The sequence below is a fragment of the Terrapene carolina genome, unplaced genomic scaffold (assembly GCF_002925995.2).
Source record: "Terrapene carolina triunguis isolate 2854851 unplaced genomic scaffold, T_m_triunguis-2.0 Scaffold84, whole genome shotgun sequence".
Classification (NCBI taxonomy): Eukaryota; Metazoa; Chordata; order Testudines; family Emydidae; genus Terrapene; species Terrapene triunguis.
In genome coordinates, this window is record NW_020664435.1 from 3,441,295 (window position 1) to 3,463,818 (window position 22,524).

Genomic DNA, 22,524 nt, shown 5'->3' on the forward strand with positions numbered 1-22,524 from the left:
ATGTGTCAACACTGTCTCTAGTGCCCTGCATTGCTGGTGTTGGTCTTCTTCAGGTATAGTGAGGAGTTTTGGAATATCATACAACATCCCAAATATACTCCTGTGTTCCTTGAGCTGCATGAAACGTTCCTCAACTGACTGTATTGCACAATCTAGCACCTGGTTAAAGAATTCAACTTTGAATTGTTGTTTGGGATCTCTTACGGGATTATCCCGTGCCTCATAATCAAAATGTCTTCTTCTTTGGTGACTCTTGTATTCTTGAATGGGTGGGAAAATAGCTTCAGTGTGAAGTTCCTCTGCCAACTTCTGTGCACTCTTCAGAATGTTTTGAAATCCCTCATCTGACCAGTAAGACTGTAGATATGACTTTGCTTTGTCCAGTTGTTCCATTGCTCCACATATATCAAGGTCAACACCTTGGAGTGTCTTGCTTACAACATTTATTTCAAACAGTATGTCATGCCACAACACTAAGCCAAACAGAAATTTGAAATTATGTATGTTTCTGGTTTCAGTGTCAGAGAGGATGTTCAGGCTCCTGGGGGTGCTAGAGAGGTACGTAAGAGGCTCCTCCTCCTCTCTCCCTGCAGCTTTCTGTTATTCCCTCTCACCTTTTCTCCTGCCTGCCTGTTATGTCTCTTGTGCCCTCCTTCCTCCAGCACAGACTCCACCATCTCTGTGCATCTAGAGCAGAGAGAATACATAGGCACCAGCAGCAGACAATTTTCTACACTCTGGGTCCTAGTGGTGCCCCCCATCCCCACCCCACAGTCTGGCACCTGAGGCAGCCGCCTCAGTTTCCCTCATGGTAAGGCCAGCCCTGTCAAGGACTCTTAGCCATCTCCGGTCTCTTAAGGTGGAATAACACAATTCTCCCATTCTCAGACCAGGCCCCGGGTTGCAGTCTCCCATGTGTCAATCATGGTTTACTTTAGCAGGTCTGACCTAGGCAAGTATTGTTCCCTTCAGGAGCCATGAGAGTGGTTAATGCAGTGACCAAATAGCCTCCTTAAAGCAAAGTATCATTTAGTGTTAGAACATAAGCATTTAAGAGAAAACTTCTTAAAAACAATAAAATTGACTATGTATGTCTAGCTTACCAGAGGTTTAGCCATCTTCCCTGCAAGGACCCTGGAGTGACCAACTCCTTATAAAGCTCTTCCGCAGAGCCTCTCTCTGTGTCAGTTTGTCTCTCTGTCAGAGCTGACAACTCCCTAGACAGCCCTTGCAACCCCATCCTCTTCTTTTCCTCAGAAGGCTTTTTAACTGTTCAGGGTTCTTTTGATCTCCAGGCTCCCAGCCTCACAAAACAGCTGTCTCCCTTCAGCCGAAAGCCTGGAAGCATGCCACTGTCTTGTAATTGCCCCTGACGTTGGCAGAGAGGTTGCTTATTCAGGACCACTGCCTTTCTTTTTATTCTTCCCACCGCCCCTCTTAAGCTAGACAAATACATTCATACAGGAGAGTCTTATAACCTCAATGTACAATAACTTCACTTCAACGACCAGGTCACATACCATGTTCATAAAATGGTTTCCTCTCAGAGCTCATAACATTTGTGCTGCAAATCAGCTGTGTGTCTGTCACACTTAGTGCTTATCCTCCATAGATAATTTTTAAAACTTGCACCTATGTGTAACCTCTCATTCTCCTGCTGGAGCACAACATTGCATGCCCTGAACCACACTGCATAAGGAACAAGGCTACAAGCAGAATGATATCTTCAAAATGGGAAGGCACTCAGCAGCATTGTGACAGACTGACAATATCCTGGGCCAACCTTATGGAATTAAGATAATTCAGTAAAGTTTAAGTTAAACCTTATTGAATTAGGTTTAAAATCTTTGGGGTCCATTGTGTTAAAAATGCAATTGTGTATGTGTTATTGTGTGTAACTCTTCTAGTAGGAGGGGGATGCTAATGTACTTCCTCCATTAGCAGCCCCTTGAAGCTACCCCTGGAGAGGTGCGCAGATACTAGTTCAGACTAGATTCTCCAGGGACCAACAGACAAAGAGAGGGTTTTTGGATAATAGCCTGGTTTCAAACTGGCTCAGGACCTCCTTCATGATCCAGCAAACAGACAAGACTCCTGGTCCATGGAGGGCCCCAGTCCTTAGGAAAGGTTGGTAGGATTGACTAGGCTGATGGAGGCCCCATAAAACTATGCACTTGTTTGGAGCTAAAGCTGTGATGAACTCAAAACCACAAGGAAACCCTTTGGGTGTTGAAGAGCTGCTCCTGCAAGAGCCTACATTAGGGTTGGGGTGACCTCTGGTAAGCTTAGTAACGTGTGGGTAGATTCTTTTATTGTTTTCTCTGTAGTGGTTTTACCTTAAGAATAAAATAGGGTTGCATAGGGAGTGCTGCATGGTACCATATAACTGTGGGCAGTCACACCGTTAATGGTGACGGAAGGTAAACGAAGCCAGCGTGCATGGGCAGCCTGTCTATTTAACCTGGAGATACCCAGTCAGAAGGGAGAGAGAGAGATGTGTTTCCACCTAAGAGAGGTGATGGCCAGGGGAGTTGGACACCTGAGTGTGGGTGCCCTTGCTGTACCAGAGGGAGGGGAAATACAGGTGGACATGCCGTGAACAGTGACAAGCATATTAAATAGTCAGCACTGTAATGTGTGGAAAGCTGCTGTTTCCAAAGGTGTGGAACAATGATAATACATGCAGAAGGAAAACAGAAAAGAGTATGGAACAAGGAGTCAGAAATCTCAGTTAACTATTGCATGCAATGGAAGAATCTCTATATGCTGTTAAAATAGAGAAGTGGTGAAATTTTAGTTAGAGATTACTACAAGCACAGATACTTAGAAGCAGAACCAAGTATGACAGGAGTGAGTGGGAGGGAAAGAACTGGGCTATAATGGTTCCCAAGGGAAAGTGTGCAGACTAAGGGTACATCTACACTGCAATAAACAACCCATATAACCGAGTCTCAGAGCCTGGGTCAATTCACTTGGGCGCACAGAGCTTGGCGTGTAGGGCTAAAAATAACCATGTAGATGTTTGAGCTCAGTCTGGAACCCGGGTTCTGAGACCCACCCCTTGCGGGGTTTCATCCCAAACCCAAATATCTACACTTCTATTTTTAGCCCTGCAAGCCTGAGTCAGCTGATCTGGACCAACTGCAGCTGTGCCGCAGGTCTTTTACTGCAGTGTACATGTACCTTAAGAGCACTAAATACATATTTAGCTGGATAAACAATATGCCTTTCACAAATGCTTGACAGAGTATTTTACAAATGGTTAATCTAGCCCAGATTATGTCTACATGGGATTAAATACTGCTTATTTAAGAGACTAAAAGAGACCACCTCTGGTCTCACAAACAAACAATATGCATTTTATGACCCTTCTTAAAAGTTAAGCATAGGAAATGAAGCACAAACTCCTATATTCTACATTAAGGCTGTGATAAAGCACAACAAAAGACAGGAAATTCAAAGCTACGGCTGACACCCCATCCTCAATAGGGCTGGGTTGCTTTGTGAATGAAAGGGAAAGCATCAGTCTTATCTTTGAATTTCCTGTTTTTTTTGTTTTGTTTTGAGTCATATACCCATAATGTTATTGAAGCAAAGTTTCTCTGCAGCCTTTGGCAGAAATATGCCCATGCAGATCTCACTGGTGTATGTTACACATCAAGCTACATGATACACAGTGGTTTCAGTCTGAAGCCTGTCCTGCAGTTGTACTCATTCTATGGGTACAGTACCGTTTTTGAAGACTGGTACTCGGTACAATTTTCCATGCACTGAGAGCACTCGTACCTTTGTGGCTCCCACTACAGAAACTCTCTCACACACACACACTTACTGATAGTGAATTATATAAAAAAAATATTCCTGTTTGATTGTAGGAAATTGCATATTGTGAGAAAAATTAAACATTTCCCCGGTGTCCCTCTTAGGAAGCGCTCATTGGCTCATTTCTCAGATATTCCAGAAAGAGCTCACTCAGCATAGAGGAGAGGAAGGATGTTCTTGCGGTTAAGGCACAGGACTGGGAGTCTGGTGTTTGAGGTTCTGTTCTCATCTCTACCACGGACTTCCTGTGGGACCTGGAGCAAATCACTTTAGCCAACATTTTTAAGAGACTTCACTAATTTTGGATGCAACAATTTTTGGATAACTATCTTGAGAATCTGGACCTAAGTGCCTCAAGAGATACCTAAACTCCCTAAATACTTTTGAGGATCTGGGCCTTAGGGCTTGATTTTCAGAGACGGTAAAGAGCTGCAGATCTTATTTACTTCCATGGCAGCTGCAATTGCTAAGCACTCTGGAAAAAATCAGATCCAAAGTGTCTCAAGTTGGTCAACCAAAATTACTGGATGCATTTGAAAATTTTGACCTGAATGTCTCTGTGTCACAGTTTCCTCGACTGTAAGTGGGAATAATAGATTTCCCTACCTCGCAGGGATTTGGAGAGAGGCTAGTGCATCAATGTTGGTAAAATGTACTGTATTTTCTTGATGAGAAGGTATAATCTAAGAGAAAAGTACTGTGTTATTAAGCGGATCTATTTCTCCCTTCCAAGTGTTTTGACTAGGGCTGCCAACCCTCCAGAATTGGCCTGGAATCTCCCAGAATCGCCATTGATCTCACAATGACTACTGAAAGCAATGGAATAGCTTCAGCCAGAGTTGGCAACCCTAGTTTTGGTTTGGGTGAGATGCACCCCATGAGTTTGGGGTGCACATGTGATGTCAACACAAAAGAGACAAGGTGGGTGAGTTACCCCTCTAATATCCTGGGATCAACAAAGCTACAACACTGCAAACAACATATAAACACGAAGTAATTTTCAACCAAACCACCAGTTCTGCCTTGCTTTAGGGGAAAAACCTTGTGAAACTTGGTGGGGCATTGGGTGAAAACTGCAGAGCCATAAGGGTTTGCTTGAAACTTGCCTGGCCAAACAGTCGGTGAACTTTGGTAAACCTTGCCTGAGTTTCGGTTTTTGTTATGAATATTTTTCACAGTTCTAGTTCCAGTTTGGTGAAATTAAAGGGCCTGATTCTGATTTCACTTACACCCTAATACTTTGGGAGTAAATTCACTGATTTAAATGAGAGCATTATCAGGCCCAAAAGACTGGATGTTAGATTTTTAAAAAAGAAATCAAAAGAACTCCTAAAATATAACCCTGAGTGGGCTGCATCTGTTCCCATAAAACTTAAAGTGTCACATTCCTGCACTGATAATACTTCATAATTATGAAGCACCAGATGCATAAATGGCATAAGTAAGACCTAAAAAGATTTTGGCTCAGATTATGTGGTTTAGAGTAAGAAAATTATAGTGCTGCTGTTTAACTTTTTTTTTTTTTTTTTTTTACTCTGTTAGAAGAGTGCATACTAATGTTCCTAGATTTTTTTCAAACCATGATTCCCCACTGAGCTCCTTCAAAAATGCACCCCAGTCTCCGTGGTGCCAGTTTTTGCAGCACTTCAAAGGAGGTACAAGAGTCAGTACCTAGATTTATGGGGTGCTTCATGAATCTAAGGACTAGTTTATTCTTTCAGTCTGATGTAATCAATCTAGCCATCTATGATTGGAAGTGACCGAGCAAATTTACTTCAGCAAAAGGAATGGGGGGGGGGGGGGATGTGATTCACATGTTGAGAATCTCCACTATTCCCATACGAGACAGATGTATACGCACATGCATATCATTGACTAACTAGCCTGAAACTTTTATAAAATTTTCCATAAACATCCAGCATATCCATGGGACTCGTATTTATCAGTTACACAAATCACTGTGTTGTAAAGACCCACAGGTGCCCATGAAAAATGAGTATTTTAATGCATTAACCAGGCAATTGTGCTTCTAACCTGGCAGTAGTTATGCACACGTGCATATGCAGTGATTTATACACATGTGCAGATACTTACTTTCCATATGCAATGAGTGCATTTGTATTTTTGTGGGTGCACTGTTACCATATTTACAAATCTGATCCTCCCATACTTAAAAAAAAGTGGGCTCCCATTACAAAATTTGGATTCAGAGTTCAAGCACTAAAATTCAGGGGTGCTTATTTCAGGGGGGTTGTTTCAGCTAGCTATAAACATAGGGACATTTGCAAAATTTGGTCCTTTGCTTAGATTTTGAACTTCTCCAAATTTCAGCAGTAGTGGGGGGAGGTGAGATCTAGAATTATATTTTGAACACATCGCTAAAAACATTCTTATAAGGTACTACAGCATTGGTCTAAAACATTAGTTTGCAATAAAATGAATTATTTTAATATTATAGAATTCTATACAATTTATTTTCTAAAGGCTGTATTGTACCTCTTTTCCTGATCCATCCTAGTTAATCTAACTTGGAAAATTAATTGTAGTGGAATAAAAAGACTTATTTTACCAAAAAGGAAATTCTCTGTCAATCGTTGATGGGTCAACAAGCTTTTGTGGCAGCTCTGTTCAGATCTTGTTGACTGTAAGGCGAAATTTCCCTGTGAAAAGACTCTCTGCAAACAGCTTTGTTGATGCACAGTAATGTTTGACAGATTCGACAGGAATAGCAGGAGAAAGAAATTACTCACTTTCATAATCCATCAGCTCAGTTAAAATAGTAAATTGCTCTCCTCAAAGTAAAGTTAGACAGAAACTTAATTCTTTGGGAGCAAAATCACTTTGAATGGATTTGTGGGGGGAAAATACACAACCTTCTCAAATTCAGCAGCATGGATGGCTATATTTGTCTCTGTTAGGTTACATGTGAGAAAGAGAGTAGCAGAATGTTATAACCTTGGGGGTAGGTTCTCTTGATGGATGCATCTAATTCCCACCAACATGAATGGAAATTATATACAATGCATTGAGAAGAGGACATAGCTCATAAAAACAAGCCAATCTTAGAAATGTTTTCATTCTGAGACTTCAACTTAGGAGTCCTAATGTCCCTTATGTTATGCCTTAGGTCTAAAGGGAAAAGTTGATCCAAGCTACGCAATTTGAGTTACGTGAATAGATCTACTTACCGCGAGGTCCACACTACGCGACGTCGATGGGAGATGCTCTCCCATCTACTCCTCTTACTCTTCTCAATCAGGTGGAGTACAGGCATCAATGGGAGAGCCATCGGCAGTCGATTTAGCAGGTCTTCACTAAACCCGCTAAAATCGACCACTGATGCATCGATTGCCGCAGCGTCGATCCTCCAGTAAGTGTAGACAAGCCCATAGTGCCACGGTATACCAGATTTTTTGAGAGAGGTGTATGGGGACAGCCCCTTATCTATCCCAGATTGGTTGGTTAGCATGCCTCACTGCCTTATCTACCCCAGATTGGTTGGTTAGCATGCCTCACTGATCATCTATTCCTTTTAATATGTTTACAAATGGATTCCTTGGGTAACCTCACTGTAGCCGAATCAGCAGCTTGTAGTCCATTCTTAAAAAAGAAAAAAAAAGTATGTGGGGAAAGGGGGCAAATGAGGCTGTTCACAAATTTCTCTTCACTGTAGGGAGTGTTACCAGGTTTAAAGTAAAAATTCATGGGTGAAATCCAGACCCTACTGAAGTAAATGGGTATTTTACCATAACTTCAGTGGGACCTGGATTTCACTCCATAACCAAACCAAAGGTCCCTGTCACTACCATTGTCTCTAGAACACGAATGCAAGGAAGTTACATTTGTACACTGTGTTGTAAAACAGCTTTCTTCTAGGGTACATTCTCACATAGATGCCTGTGGAATCCAGCATACATGACACTCACGTTTAAAGGCTAGCATCACTCTGACACTAACAAATATGCATACGTGCATACAAGAAAAAACACTTCTTACTGCCTGCAGTGGATTCTTTCAGTCACTGCACAATGTGCTTCAGTTGTCTGCACCAAAAGGCCTGGCATTACAGCACGAGGCAAGGATATTCTCAAAGAAAGAGACAGTTCAGTGTGAAGGAACTTGCCAGGCTAAAATGTTTAGTCTACCTGTCTGAAGGTGTGAGAGAGAAAGCAGGCTGTTCTAGCTTGGTTATGAAGTACAATACTGGATGTTTAGGCAGAATAACTTTGTAATTAAGCTCATACAGTTAACTGTATGGATAGAGTTGATTTTTTTTAAAAACATATCTACCTGCGTGGAAATACTTAATGAAAAAGCAGTCTTTTATGATGGTCACTGTTTCCATAACCCACTGTCTCCAGCATGCCCCAAGCTTAAGATAATGGCCATCTCCTAGATACTCTTAAGACTACTTTAACAGTTCTTTCTCAATAGCCCAACAGTTCTTAAAGTCAGCAGGTGCATTTTTCAGATGTCTTTTTTAAAAGAAAAATTCCAATCAGAAGTGCAAGGGAAAACCAACCAAAAGTCTGCAAAACAATTACTTCTGTAAAAGGAGGTGCTGTGAGGAGAAAGGAGGATGGGTGTAAGACTGAGAAACACACACTTGCTCAGGTGTATCAGGAAAACCTTTCTTGGAAGAACTCAGAATCAGACACGCCTTCCTCTGACTCATAATTTTTGTTCAAATCTCTTTTCCTTGTAACAATTAAAAAATTTTAAAAGCAAAATGTGGCTACACTTCATGAGTTTTTACATGGTATAGTTCAGCTAGAGACATGATATAGTACCGTACCAGCATATGGAAGGTACCTACTTTCTGTGGTCTCTTAGAAAGGATTAATAGGACTAGATCTTCAGCTGGTGTGAATCAGTGTAGCTCTACTGACTCCCATGGTGCTACACCAAGTTACACTAGTTCAGGATCTGGACCAATACATCTATTTGAGGGTAACTGGATGGTTCCAGAGACAGGTCATTGCACATCTTAATCCTTCATTTGTAGGTCACTGATTCAAATCCAGCTGTGGTAAAGTAGCAAGTGGTGGTGGAGTAACATTATATATTAATGATAAGGTAGACTGTAAAGAAATTAGAAGTGATAGAATGGATAAAACAGAGTCTGTTTGGGCCAAAATCACTTTGGGGGAGAAAACTACTAGAAGTTCCCCTGGGATAGTGCTTCCCCCAGGATCAATTTGGATATGGATAGAGACCTCTTTAATGTTTTTAATTAAATAAATACTGCTGGGAATTGTGTGATTATTGGAGACTATATTCTTAGATACAGATTGGAGGATAAGTGCTACTAATAATAGTAGGGCCCAGATTTTCCTGGAGATCATAGCTGACAGATTTCTTCACCAAGCAGTTGCCAAACCAACAAGAGGTGATGCCATTTTAGATTTGGTATTGGTGAATAGTAAGGACTTCATGTAAGAATTAGTTGTAGGGGACAAGCTTGGTTTGAATGACTATGAGCTAATTCAGTTTAAACTAAATGAAAGGATTAAAAAAAATAGATCTGCAACTAGGGTCCTTAATTTCAAAAGGGCAAACTATATAAAAAAAAAAAATAAGGGAATTAGTTAGGGAAGTGGACTGGATTGAAGAACTCAATGTAATTCCAAGCCTCCGCCACATTCAGATCCTTAAGTCAAAGTTGCAGAAACTATCTGAAGCCTGAATCCCAAGCAAGAGGAAAAATATTGTGGGGAAGGGTTGCAGATCAAGCTGGGTGAGCAACCATCTCAAACAGATGATTAAGCAGAAAGCCTACAAGGAATGGAAGATGGGATAGATTAATAAAGAAAGCTACCTCTTGTAGGTCAGAAAGTGCAGGAGGAAAGTGAGAACTGCCAAGAGCCAAGCAGTGTTGGACCTTGCAAAGGAAATTAAAACCAATCGTAGAAGGTTCTATAGCCATATAAATAAAAAGAAAACAAGGAAAGAAGAAGTGGGACCACTAAACACTGAAGATGGAGTGGAGATTAAAGATAATCTGGGCATTGCCCAACACCTAAACAAATACTTTGCCTCGGGTTTTAATAAGGCTAATGAAGAGCTTAGGGGTAATGGCAGACTGGCTAATGAGAATGAGGATATGGGAGTAGTAATTACCACAACCAAGGTAGAAGTCAAACTCAAACCGCTTCATGGGATTAATTCTGGGGGCCTGGTTAATCCCCATCCAAGAATATTAAAGGAACTGGCACATGAAATTGAAAGTCCAATAGCAAGGATTTTTAATGAACCTGTAAACTCGGGGGGGGGGGGGGTCATACTCTATGACTGGAGAATTGCTAATATAGTTCCTATTTTTAAGAAAGGAAAAAAAGTGATCTGGGAATGCATTTAGGGACTAACAACAAGAACTGCCAATGTGATGCAGCCATGAAAAAGACCAATGAAGTCCTAGGATGCATCAGTAGAGATAGAGAAGTGTTAGCACCATTATACAAGGCACTGGTGAGACATCTGGAATACTGTGTGCAATTCTGGTCTCCCATGTTTAAGAGAGATTAATTCAAACTGGAACAGTGCAGAGAATGGCTACTAGTATGATCTGAGGAATGGAAAACCTACCTTATGAGAGGAGACTCAAAGAGCTTGGCTTGTTTAGCCTAACCAAAAAAAGAAGGCTGATGGAAGATACGATTGCTCTCTACAAATACATCAGAGGTATAAATACTAGGGAGAGAGAAGAGTTATTTAAGTTAAGTGCCAATGTGGACAAAAGAATAAATGGATATAAACTGGCCCTCATTAAGTTTAGGCTTGAAATTAGATGAAGGTTTCTAACCATAAGAGGGGTGAAGCTCTGGAACAGCCTTCCAAGGGGAGCAGTGAGGAAAAAAACCTAACTGGCTTCAAGTCTGAGCTTGACAAGTTTATGGAGGTGATGGTATGACAGACTGCCTACAATGGCATGTAGCCAATCTGCAACTGCTAGCAGCAAATATCTCCAATGGCCAGCGATGAGACACTAGATGGGGAGGGCTTGGAGTTACTACAGAGAATTCTTTCCCAGGTGTCTGGCTGGTGGGTCTTGCCAACATGATCAAGGTCTAACTGATCGCCATATGCGGAGTCAGGAAGGAATTTCCCCCTGGGTCAGATTAGCAAAGACCTGGGGAGGAGCGGGGGGTTCACCTTCATCTGCAACATGGGGCATGGGTCACTTGCTGGTTTAAACTAGTGTAAATGGTGGCTTCTCTGTAACTTGAAGTCTTTAAATCATGATTTGAGGACTTCAGTAACTCAGCCAGAGGTTATAGTTCTATTACAGGAGAGGCTGGGGGAGGTTCTGTGGCCTACAATGTGCGAGAGGTCAGACTAGATGATCATGATGGTCCTTTCTGGACTTAAAGTCTATGAGTCTATGAGAAACCGAGAACTTTTTCTAAGCTGTTTGGTGGCCTACGTGAAATTACTTGACGGTCTCCATAAAGTTCATAGTGGACTAATGATACGATCACAGAAACACCATCTCAACTGATAGCCATAGGGGAGGGAGGCATTAAATGGACACAAAAGCTGAAAAACCTGTTTAATGTCAGGGCAAATCACAATGTGGGGAAACATGCTCTGATATTACTGCCTATACTGTATGTGTACAGTAACAATAGAAGTTGACTCTCTGAAGCTGTCAATCTGGCACTTTTCACAAACACTACATTCACTTAGAACATCCATTTAACAGAACGTTCTTAAAAACAACGAATGTCTAAGCTTTCCAAATTCAACAACATGATAATTTAAACAAAAAGAAACTTTCCATGGGAAAGGATATATTTTTAAAATTCCATGGATGCAAAATTGTATAGCCCATACATGTATGAAATGTCCTTTCAAGAGGTTAGTCAGCAGAGTGACTTAACTCTTTGTTGCTTCTGGAGACACGAATCCAAATTCTGATTTAGGACACAAGTAAAACAAATTTTGGTGCTAAACAAATACCTGATGATTCACAGGATGTAAGGCCCGAAAGGATCATTGATCTAGTCTGACCTCCGGTATAACTCAGGATAGGAGTTCACCCAGCAGTTTCTGCATCAAGGCCACAACTTCTGTTTGAGTCATTGTTTACGTTTTAAGAAGATAACCAGTCTTGATTTAAAGATTTCAAATGATAGAACAACCTATCTAGAGACTTGATAGATTTTCCAACGGTTAATTACCTTCACTGTTAAAAAAAAAAAAATTGCACATTTCTATTCTGAATTCATCTAGCTACAGCTTCCAATCATTGGAACGGCTGCTTGTCCACTTCAGTGATTCTCTACACAATCCATATTGAGTGTCAGTCTAATGCTACTCTGCTACTGGCCCTGTGCCCAGTGCCCGCCCCCAGCCTTTGCCCCCTCACCCCTGTCCGGGCCCCAGCCCCCCCTCCCAGAGACACGGCACTGCTCCCAGACCCAGCTGGGGGGAGGGGCGTGGACAGCGGTAAGGGGGCTGGCTTTCAGCACCTCCACTATTTAAAGGGTTCCAGCGCCACTGGGGGTATGCACTGTTCCTTCCTAGTCCAAGTTATCTGTTCCTCCACTTAATGAGCACAAAATGCACAATTTTTTAAAATAAAGTTCACATTTTATGGGAAGGAAGACAGTTATCTTGGGGGGTACGGTCCATGCCAGACTACAGCTGTGGGGGGATGGGGAGGGAAATGTAGATGCCAGTTTCTTCTACCTTGATGCATGTGGTGAGTGGCAGTAGTAGAGATGTATCAACATTAGCTTTGAAGGTTAAGATACTTTATAATGATTGCAAATGAACAATCGTCTGCTTATAGCGTTCACCCCCAACCTTCACCAACCAGGACAGAGACCAGGATTTCCAATTTGACACCATTGGTAAGCACATGTGACAAAACACACTGCACTTCACACGTACAAAAATAGCAAACTTAGAGGAAGTACAACTCAGCTTGCACAATACAATATCCATCAAAACAGCCATGATAGAAAAGAGCTAGACCATAAAACAGTCAAGTAACACAAGACGGGGCCACCTTGCACCATCACTGCTCCCTGATGGCTCATAACACGTGGAAGCTCTTAACTGGGGAAACAGATTTGTCCTGTGTCTTGTTTAACTTGGCACACTATAGGAGAGGAGAAACAATGCAAGACTGACTGGGCTTGCTGATGGCCTTAGGGCTCTCATCCAGAAATTCTGTTGAAGAATTACTTTGCTCAAGACCCTCTTTGAACCCAAACTGACACACATGGAGGGGCCATCCAGCCACATACATCACCCCATTTCCTTGGGGAAGTAGGAGAATGTCACTGCCATGGCACCATCCTTCCCTCCCTTGGCCAACAGGGACGCCTCCCATCAGAGATCCACACTGATGGAGTTCCTTAGGGTTGAAGGGGTGGAGGAGGAAGGAGTTGCTGCAGGGCAGGCGCTGTGCTCCATAGCACTGTCCCCTGCAGAGCTTTGGATTTCCTTGTGGAAATATGAAGAGGAGGGAATTTCTGTTGGCTTGGGCTGTGAACCAACCAATGGGAGGTAAACAAGACAGTGGAGCAGCAGCCACCTCTGCATGACAGCTCTTCTCCATCCGCATGTATTACGGTATTCCTGATCAATGCGGTTGATGAAGCTGTGGCCTCCAAAATCCACAGTCCACCGTATCCCTCCCATAGAGGGGATGGTTCAAGAAAAATCCACAAGGTAAATCTCAAAGATTTCCTTCTCTGATCATGGACCCATCCTATGGGGTTTTCAGCAGGCAGCGGGGTGTCTGGCATCAAGACACCTACAGCCATGCTGCAAGATAGTTTATCTTTAAGATTTCCGTGGAGCCAAGTTGGGAATAAGGGCTTTTATAATATGTTCCCAGAGAAAAAGGGGGCCAATTTCAATGTAATCACTGAAAACAAAGAAGAACCATGTTCTTAAATTTTGTATATTTTTATAATGCTGCACATTTTGGGCCAAATAAAAAAAAAAAGTCGCCCTGTAGTCGTGTAATGCCTTACTCAAAACAACAGAGAAGTGCTATCTGGGCTAATTACTAACTCCAGAATGAATGGAAGCAAAATTACCGTACTTTGAACCTGTCAACATCAGCCTTAAAATTGCAAACTTGGAGCAATTTCTGTCCACCCAAGGAATATTGTAAGAGACTGGGCAATTTGAGAAAAAACGAAGTGAAAAAGTACTAACTATACCATATCATGTTTCCCTCTCCATACATCTATTTTTTTAAAACGCAAATAAAATACATAGACATACCAACAAGCATTTCAAGATCTAAGGGGGGAAAAGTGCTAAGCATTATTATTATGATGGCTTCAGATGTACTCCAAACCCAAAACTCACACACAAATACTGTGGAAGTTGGTGGATAGAGATTTCTCTTTCACAGGCATAAAAAAAATATAAGGGCCAGCCTTGCTAGGCATTAAGTGATTTCAGCTCCTGCTGAAGTCCATGAGTATGACTACATGGCAGCTGGGAAAGAGCCTCCAACCCCTGGTAGATATATTTCAGTAGCGAGGTTTGCGCTAGTGCACTAAAAATAGCAGCGTGACCACTGCCACATCAGGTGAGGCTCAAGCTAGCCACCTGAGTTCAAGTTCACCCTACTCCGGGGTTCTGAGCTCAGGTGGCTTGCCTGAGCCTCTCCGAGTGCGGCAACATCTGTACAGCTAATATTTAGCACGCTAGCGCAAGCCCCACTAGCACAAGTCTATCTACCTGGGCTGGGCAGCTCACTCCCAGCTGCAGTATAGACAGGCCCTAAGAGGAATGAAAGGCATTATATTAATGTAAAATACTATTAAAGTATTTTGCTTCGCACAGCTCCCTTTCTGCCTATTCCCCTTTCTCCCCTTGGTTCTGCCCAAGTTAAAAGCCTTAATCATACCTTTGATCATGTCCCAGCATTCTGGAATTCTGGAAATTCCCTCTTCCCATGGCCTCCTGAAATCATTACTCTCTAGGCTCCAGGGAGTCCCAAACGCTGCAGCCAAATTACTTTCTTGTTCTGGGAAAGAGAACCATATCATTTTGGCTCTTGTAAGATATGATATCACAAAGGTCTGCTCAAGGGAATTAGAGCCTCATAACTCACAGTTGCCAGTTATTAATTTTGTGGGGCAGATCCTCAGTTGATATAAATCAGTGTAGCTTCATTGCTTTCAATAGAGTTATGCTGATTTATGCCAGATGAGGACTTGGCCCTAGATGTACTTTGCTTGCACAAAGGCTAGTTTTCCAAGGTATCTATTAATGTGCCCTATGCACGTAAGAGCCATACTGTGTCTTTACTTGGCAAGTTGCTTTGAAAAATGACACCTTCCTACTTAACAGACCTGGTCTCTGGGTATATTCTATCATATTCACTCGTTTTCTAACAAAAATAAATATATCTTCCTTTTTACTCCTTGGAAGAGGCAATACAGTCATGGGAGAGTGAGATGGATTTTATTTTGGCACCTGCATCAACAGAATTTTTAATTCAGTTCAATTGCAGAGCCAAATTATGCCTTCAGTTACAACAGTACAATGCCTCAGTGGGGTTGTACAGGTGTAATAGGGCAGAAATTATCTTTCAGAACCTCTATCTCTGGTGACAATGCATAAGCTAGAAAGAGCACAGCTTGACTTACAAATCACAGGTTGAACTTGTGGCAGTGGCTGTTTTATTTTTATATATTATATATATATATTATATATAAAAATAAATAAGCATATCTATATCTATACACACACACAGAGCGCAAATTTGATCTGGAATTTTCTGAGAGTCAATAAAACAGTTATACTAAAATGTCATGTTTACAGTTACTTTTCAAATTAGGATCACACTTTAACTTCTCAATGTCTCAGTTTCCCCCTCTTTAAAAAAAATCAGGATATTGGTGCTTAACTGCTTTTATAAAAACATTTTGAAATGTACAGAGGAAAAGCATTCTATAAGTGCAAAGCATATATTAATAAACATAGTGCTCCGGTGCTTTAAAATATTTCTCTTCACTACAGCAATACAAATAATAAATTATAATAGTATATTAGGGTCACACAATGCAAAGGCTCTGAAAGGACTGATACGTTGTATTATTTGATGTCAGTGTACACTTAGAATATCTGTTTGGGGGCAGGGACCATCCCTTACTATGTGGTTGTACAATGCCTAGAATAAATGGGGCACCGCTCTCAGTTGGGGTCTCAAGCTGTTGCTGTAACACAGAGTAATAATAAAAAAATAATAATCTTGGAGCCATTATGATCACACATAATATCCATGTTAAAAATCAATTGAACTCCAGATATTATCATGTAAGTCCTAACAAAAAATGTGTGCAGATACCCCCCACCCCATCCCAGCTAATATAAGTATTTACATGACTTCACAAACATGATGGGCCTGATTCACTACCAGCTGGTACCTTATGTAGTCATTTGCACCTGTGAAAAGTGAGCATTCTACTCTCAATCATGCTCATAATGTAACACACAGTGCAGTAAAGGTAGATGAGAGCTGCTGGGTGTGTTGTCTCAAGGATGTGGTGCTTCTGGGAAGGGCAAAAGAGAGAGTCCTTTGATAAAAGCGGAATGTCTGCGGGGGAGATAGCGTTCTAATACCTATAGTTTCAAGTTAGCTTGTGAGTCAAATGCAAAATATTAACCCTTGGTGTGGAAGGTTTAAAATAAAAAATGCTTTAAATACCAGGAGTCAGATGCTCCTGTGAGTTACAGAGGTGCATCTACCCTTGCACTCAACCCATCTGGCTGCAGCTGTGGAGGACTGAGCCCAATTCTCCTCTCACACACACCAGTATCGCATTAGAATGACTCCATTATTTCAATGGAGTTGCTCTTGACCTACTCTCAGTCAAGTGTGTGAAGAACTGGACTCATGAACACTGGGGACTAGTTCTAAATAACTATGGTTTATTATATACAATATAACAGTTTATTTTTATTATGATATGAAACAGACTAGAAACTCCATTCATTCTTAATGATGCCACTCATCCAAAAAAGAGAAGAGGAACAAATGAAAGAAGACCATTCTAATCAAAGTAACTTAGACTTTCCTGCTGGCATCCATCCCTAACTGCCAGCTGTTTGGGCAAAAGAATTTTCCTCAACAATCATTCCAGGGGCGAAATTGGCTCTAATATCAATATAAAGGCAGGAGCTGGGATGTTACAGAAAACTCAGATAAAATTATAACAACAAACTGCAATTACAAGAAGACAAAGATGAAGGAACTGGGATCGTTAAAAAACACACAGACAGAAGTAAAAAAAAAAAACCCTAGCAATTAGTCTTTTTCCTTCAAATGCCACTGTTTCTTGCAATTTAGGACTGTAGCTAAACTTTGTTGTACTGTAACCAAAGTAATATTAGGCCTGACTCAGGAAAGCATCTGAACTGAGACTTCACTTTAAACCCATGCTTAACTTAAAGGATTGCTAAATCCTACCGAAGTTAATAGGATTTAAGCACAATTAAAAACTATCACAAATAGAGATGGAATTAAGCGCACACACAATGGCCCCTAATTAGAAAAAAATGTTTCATTGTTCTACTATGTTTGAAATAGTCTGTTTTTCTGTATGTAGCTTTTTGTCAGACCTAAATTTCATGTATTACTTACAGTTGCACAATTTCAGACAGTGGGTGATAAGAGGGTGCTATGTTTAACTGATATCAGTTCTGTTGTCCTGTCTATGTACCGGAAAATACACCCAAGAAAAATACTCATTGAAAATTTTGTTTTCGTCACTTAGAGCCCACTCATGCAAACATTTAGTATGGAGTGTCTCATTCACTACAACAAATAGTCCCTTTGCACTCTGACATAGCTGCAACACCCATCTCACCTAAGCAGGAACGTCAACCAGACTATTCACATAATAAACAAAATGCTCAGAAGTAAATTGTTTGCAGGATCGGGCCCTTAATTTCTTAAAGTAACTCTTAATCCCATTGACCTGGTAATGAAGCTGAAAGTCAAAAGGGACTAGCTGAATAACCTATAGATAAAAACATTATTTCTAATTTATTTTGGACCATTTTCATCCTCTAGGATTAGGCTTGTTCAAGTAAACACCATCCACTTTTAATTTTTATTCTTACTTACAAGAACTTGTCAATTCTCCTTCTGCTGTCTAGTAGAATTTACACTATACCCCTGACCAGATTTGAGGCCTAAAACTTATTAAGCAACCTAGATGAAAGCCAAGGGCACTGACTCTTTCAAGGCAGGGCTTAAACAGATTTTCTATTTCACCACAGAGGGACTGATTCTCCACTGCTTTGCATTAAAAATGCCATGTTGTCATTTACAGCTGTACAAATCGAGCCAGATACGCAGCTGCATCCCACCTGATCTGCACTGCTATGGAGGCGCAAAGCTGCTGACACCATGGGATCTGCTCAGTTGAGGATTCCCCTAGTGTGGAGGAACCCCTGGGTGGTGAGAGCTAACACAGAGCTGGCTATGCTGCCTTTATGGTCCTGGCCCTCTCTGTAGGAGTTGTTCCTGGGAAAAAGTAATATTCTCAACATGCGTCTCCATTCCAGTGATCTGCAACTGCCAGAATGGCCCCAAAAATGGGGATAACTGAAGTGTACCCTCGAAAATACCCTAAATTATGCTAGATGCCAAGAAGAGCTCCAGATGGGCCCAAGAGTTGCAAAGCTTTTGACCAGGGCCAGCTCCAGGCACCAGCCTGACAAGCAGGTGCTTGGGGCGGCGACTCCGGAGAGGGGTGGCATGTCCAGGTATTCGGCGGCAATTCGGCGGGGGGGTCCCTCACTCCCGCTCGAAGTGAAGGACCTCCCGCCGAAGTGCCGCAGATTGCGATGGCGGCTTTTTTGGGGGGGCTGCTTGGGGTGGCAAAAACCCTGGAGCCAGCCCTGCTTTTGACTCCACAGACTCCGCTGAGTTGAGAGTGCCTCGGCTACAGATCAGAATCAAGCCCATTTTACACCCACTTTGCATAGGTGCAAATAGCTACACTAGGTGCAAGGCAGTGAAGAATCAGGCAGGAGTTAGTTCTGCTCATTTACACCAGTGTCAATTGATCATAACTCCACAGTCGTCAATGGAATCGGAGTGGTGTAAAACAATTAGAATAGGCTAGTAGAATTTGACTAGAAGCTCAAGAAAAATTTTGCTACTGGCTTTAATAGGAGCAGCATTGTTTTTATAATATTTGAGTGTACTATACACAGGTTTCCCTACAATAAAATACAAAAAAAAAATAGGTTTCAATAATATGTTCTAGAGCCTAATCCTCTAGACACTTACAGATGTAACTTTACACATGTGAGTAGTCCTGGTGAGATCTCACAGGGATAAGTGTTTGTGGGATTAGATCCCCAGTTTGCAAGTTTGCAAGTTTTTCAGACCAGGGAACCTTGTTTTCACATAAGTTTGCAAGGCACTTTGCTCTCTCTTTGCACAATATACATAGATATATTAATAGTAGTAATATGAGCCATGGCTTTAAAAATAGCCAGGGATGTACAGTGCAATTAAAAATTCCCAACACAGGGATGTGAGGTGTAATGAAAAACCAAACAAGCCAGGAATTAACTTTTAGGAATGCTTTGAATACTGAAGGAATGCCTGAAGTTTCAGAGAGTTTAAGGCCAAAAAGGTCCATCAGTTCATCTGGTCTGATCTCTTGTACATCACAGACCATTAAATTTCACTCAGATACCCCTATATTAAGACCAAAGCACTTCAGTCCTCAGGAGACTAAACTGTGTGTGCACATGCAGAGTACAGGAGAGACCAAGGTGCCACCAATGCCCAAGGCCCCTGCAATGGCAGGAAATTAATTAAATGAGAGTTCTCGGTGCGACTGCTCGCAACCAGTGCTTAATTCTCAGTTACATGCAGTGACTGTACAAAAAACAAAAAAAACCCCAATAACTTTTAAGACACTGCTGCAAGATCAGTTTACATAGAGCTAGACCCATGGCAAGGCCCACGTGTGGGACAGGGAGCAAATCAGGGATACACACAGAGAGACAAATAATACTCTGGGGACCTTAATAGTATCTAAGATTAAGTCATTTAGTTTGAGTCTCACATTCTGAATCCCCTTTACCTGCATCCCAGGTGTCAGGTTCCTAGAACAACAATGCCGCCCCGGGCTCAGAGGAGCGCTTTTCATCCCCAGAGGGCAGCACACAGGTGAGCGGGTTAATCCTAATCAAAACTAACAACTGCCACACACAGTCCGAGAAGCAAGATGGGGGAGGGGGGGGCGCTTTGCTCCTGCGAAGAGGGCCCCCAGCCCCCTTTGCTGAGGCAGAGCGGAGAGGCACCAGCACCCGGATCTCACCATGGGGCCAGGTGCGGAGGCTGCTGCAGCTGCACACCGAGGCAGCTGCGCCCTGCCCGATAACCCCAGGACAGGCAGTAGCCAACTTCCGAACTACGCTTTCCACGGGGCCCGGGCGAGGCTCGCCTCAGAGCAACCCCCAAGCGCGCTTCCTGCCAGCTCCTCGGTTGAGCCCCGACCCGCCCAGCCTCTCCAGCGAGCCCCTTTCCAGCGGGCACCCGAGCTTCGCAGCCCCGGCCGGCGCCCGTGGGCTCGCAGCGCCGCTCCCCTGCTGCCTGCAGCTGTCAAGCGAACGGCATCGCCCCTTGCACAGCCGCCTGGAGGGGGGGACCCCTCTGCCGCCGCCCCGACAAAGAAGGGGAAGGGGGGACGAGACCGCGACTTACCTGAGCCCCGCGCCTGAGGGGGGATGGTGCTGCCTACGAGCGCCCAACACGAGCAAGCGTGCAGCAGCCACAGGCTCCGGAGGCGATCCCGGCTCATGGTCTAGCCCGCTCCGCATAGGAATCCGAAGCAAGAAGTCGGGCTCCTCTGCTGACCGGGGGGGGTGAGGGCTGCACCCCGGGCCGGCCGGGGAGAGAGGCGAGGCCGCGGCGGCAGCTGTGCCTGGGCTGGCTGCTCCGGGACTCCGCGCGGCCGGGCTGACTCACTCCGCTTCGCTTCAGCGCCGCGAGGGAAACAGGAAATCTTAAAACTTCGCAAACAGCTGGGCAGGACTTGCTCGCTCCGACACGAGTTCCTTCGCCCCCTCGCTCCCCGCCCCGCCCGCCCTGCCCCCTTTCTTAGCCGCCTGTCACTCAGCTGCCCTGGGCCAGCCCCTCGCAGGTCTCTGAGCCACCGCAAACACCCACCAGCCAGCCGCAGTGCCTCGCCTGCATGGCTGTGTGCAGAACAGTAGTTGCCCTGCCTAGGAAGCAAAGCGGGGAGAGTCTGGGTCGGCCCAGAACAGTTTGGCACATGAGGTGAGGAGCTCAAATGATGCCCCCTTGCTTGGGCCAGAACTTTGAAAGTTCTCAATTCTGCCTTCTTCCTGGTCTACTCTTCTCATGGTACTGCTCTGCTACCTACCCCAATAAAGGAGAACTAACAACTTAAAATGGCTTCTTGAAAAATTTTAAGTAACACTTAACTTTCAAACTCCTAAACAGCAAATGTAACTTTTCTTGTCTGCATAGTAAACACTGGCATTTTTATCTGTTTGAATAATCAAAGTGGTGCTTTCCGTGCCTTCTTGGTTGCAAAGATTTGAACTGCTACTTGAAGGACCACAGTCTGGGCCAGCTCATGTTCTATTAGGGTGACCAGACGTCCCAATTTTACCGGGACTGTCCCAATATTTGCTTGTTTGTCCCACGTCCCGACCAATGTTAGGTCGGGACACTGGACAAACAAGCAAAGCCTCCGGAGCCCGAGCCCGGAAGGGCTCACACCCCCCTGCCCCAACTCTGCCCCTTCCCTCCCCCATTGGCTCCCTCCACAAATCCCCGCCTCTTCCCCAAGCACACCATTCCTTCTCCCTCCACAAGCACTGGAGGGAGGCCCCAGAGACGCAGGGGGAGCGCGGTGCCGGGGTGAGTGAGAGTCCGGCCTGGCCCCGAGTGCAGGCAGGACTCAGTCGGGCGGTAGGGAGAGTAGGGGGGCGGCCCGCGGGGCAGGCAGCGGCTGTTCTCCCCACCTGGGCAGCGGGACTCGGGAGCAGCTACTGCTGCAGCTCCCATTGCCGCGGGGGGAGGAAGCGACCATGGCGCTCGGCGGCTGCAGCTCTGGCGCCCGGGCCCGAACCCCCCAAGCCCGGGCCTGTTGCGGGGACCCAGCAGCGCGCACGCTGCGCCCAGCTCCTGGCCAGTCGCGTCTGGGCTGCTGCCCAGCTGGTGCAATCCCGCGGCGGCCCCGGGGCGGAGGCATAGGCAGCCCAGCCCCGTTCATTCCCCTGTGGGACCCGAGCGGGACGGGGGGGCTGGGGCCTGCTGCCCCCACTCCGGGGCTGCCCACGGGATTGCACCAGCTGGGCAGCAGCCCAGACGCGACTGGCCAGGGGCTGGGCGCAGCGTGCGCGCTGCTGGGTCCCCGCAACAGGCCCAGGCTCAGGGGGTTCGCGGGCGCCAGAGCCGCAGCTGCCGAGCTTGGCCAGCGGCTGCTTCCTCCCCCTGCGGCAGTGGGAGCTGCAGCAGCGGCTGCTCCCGAGTCTCAGGCGGGGAGAACAGCCGCCGCCTGGCCCCGCGGGCCGCCCTCCTACTCTCCCTCCAGGTACTGCCCAACTGAGTCCTGCCTGCGCTCGGGGCCAGGCCGGACTCTCACTCACCCCGGCCCCGCGCTCCCCCTGCCTCTCCAGGGCCTCCCTCCAGCGCTTGCGGAGGGAGGAGGAAGGGGGGGGGGG

The 22,524-nt window shown here is 44.4% G+C and overlaps 1 protein-coding gene across 3 annotated transcripts in view; it reads right to left on the reverse strand.

The window, feature by feature from the left end:
- TGFBR2 (transforming growth factor beta receptor 2) overlaps positions 1-20,884 on the reverse strand; it is a 78,095-nt gene extending 57,211 nt beyond the window's left edge. For 2 of the 3 annotated variants that reach the window (XM_024212115.3, XM_024212114.3), the window contains exons 1-2: positions 20,534-20,884; positions 14,702-14,821 (exon numbers count right to left, since the gene is read on the reverse strand). In XM_024212115.3, the coding sequence (XP_024067883.2) occupies positions 14,702-14,821; positions 20,534-20,630 (217 nt within the window). In that variant the 5' untranslated portion in view covers positions 20,631-20,884. The remainder of the gene's footprint in view (positions 1-14,701; positions 14,822-20,533) is intronic. The other variant, XM_024212116.3, reaches the window with a different exon arrangement.
- Between the last annotated feature and the right edge of the window lie 1,640 nt (positions 20,885-22,524).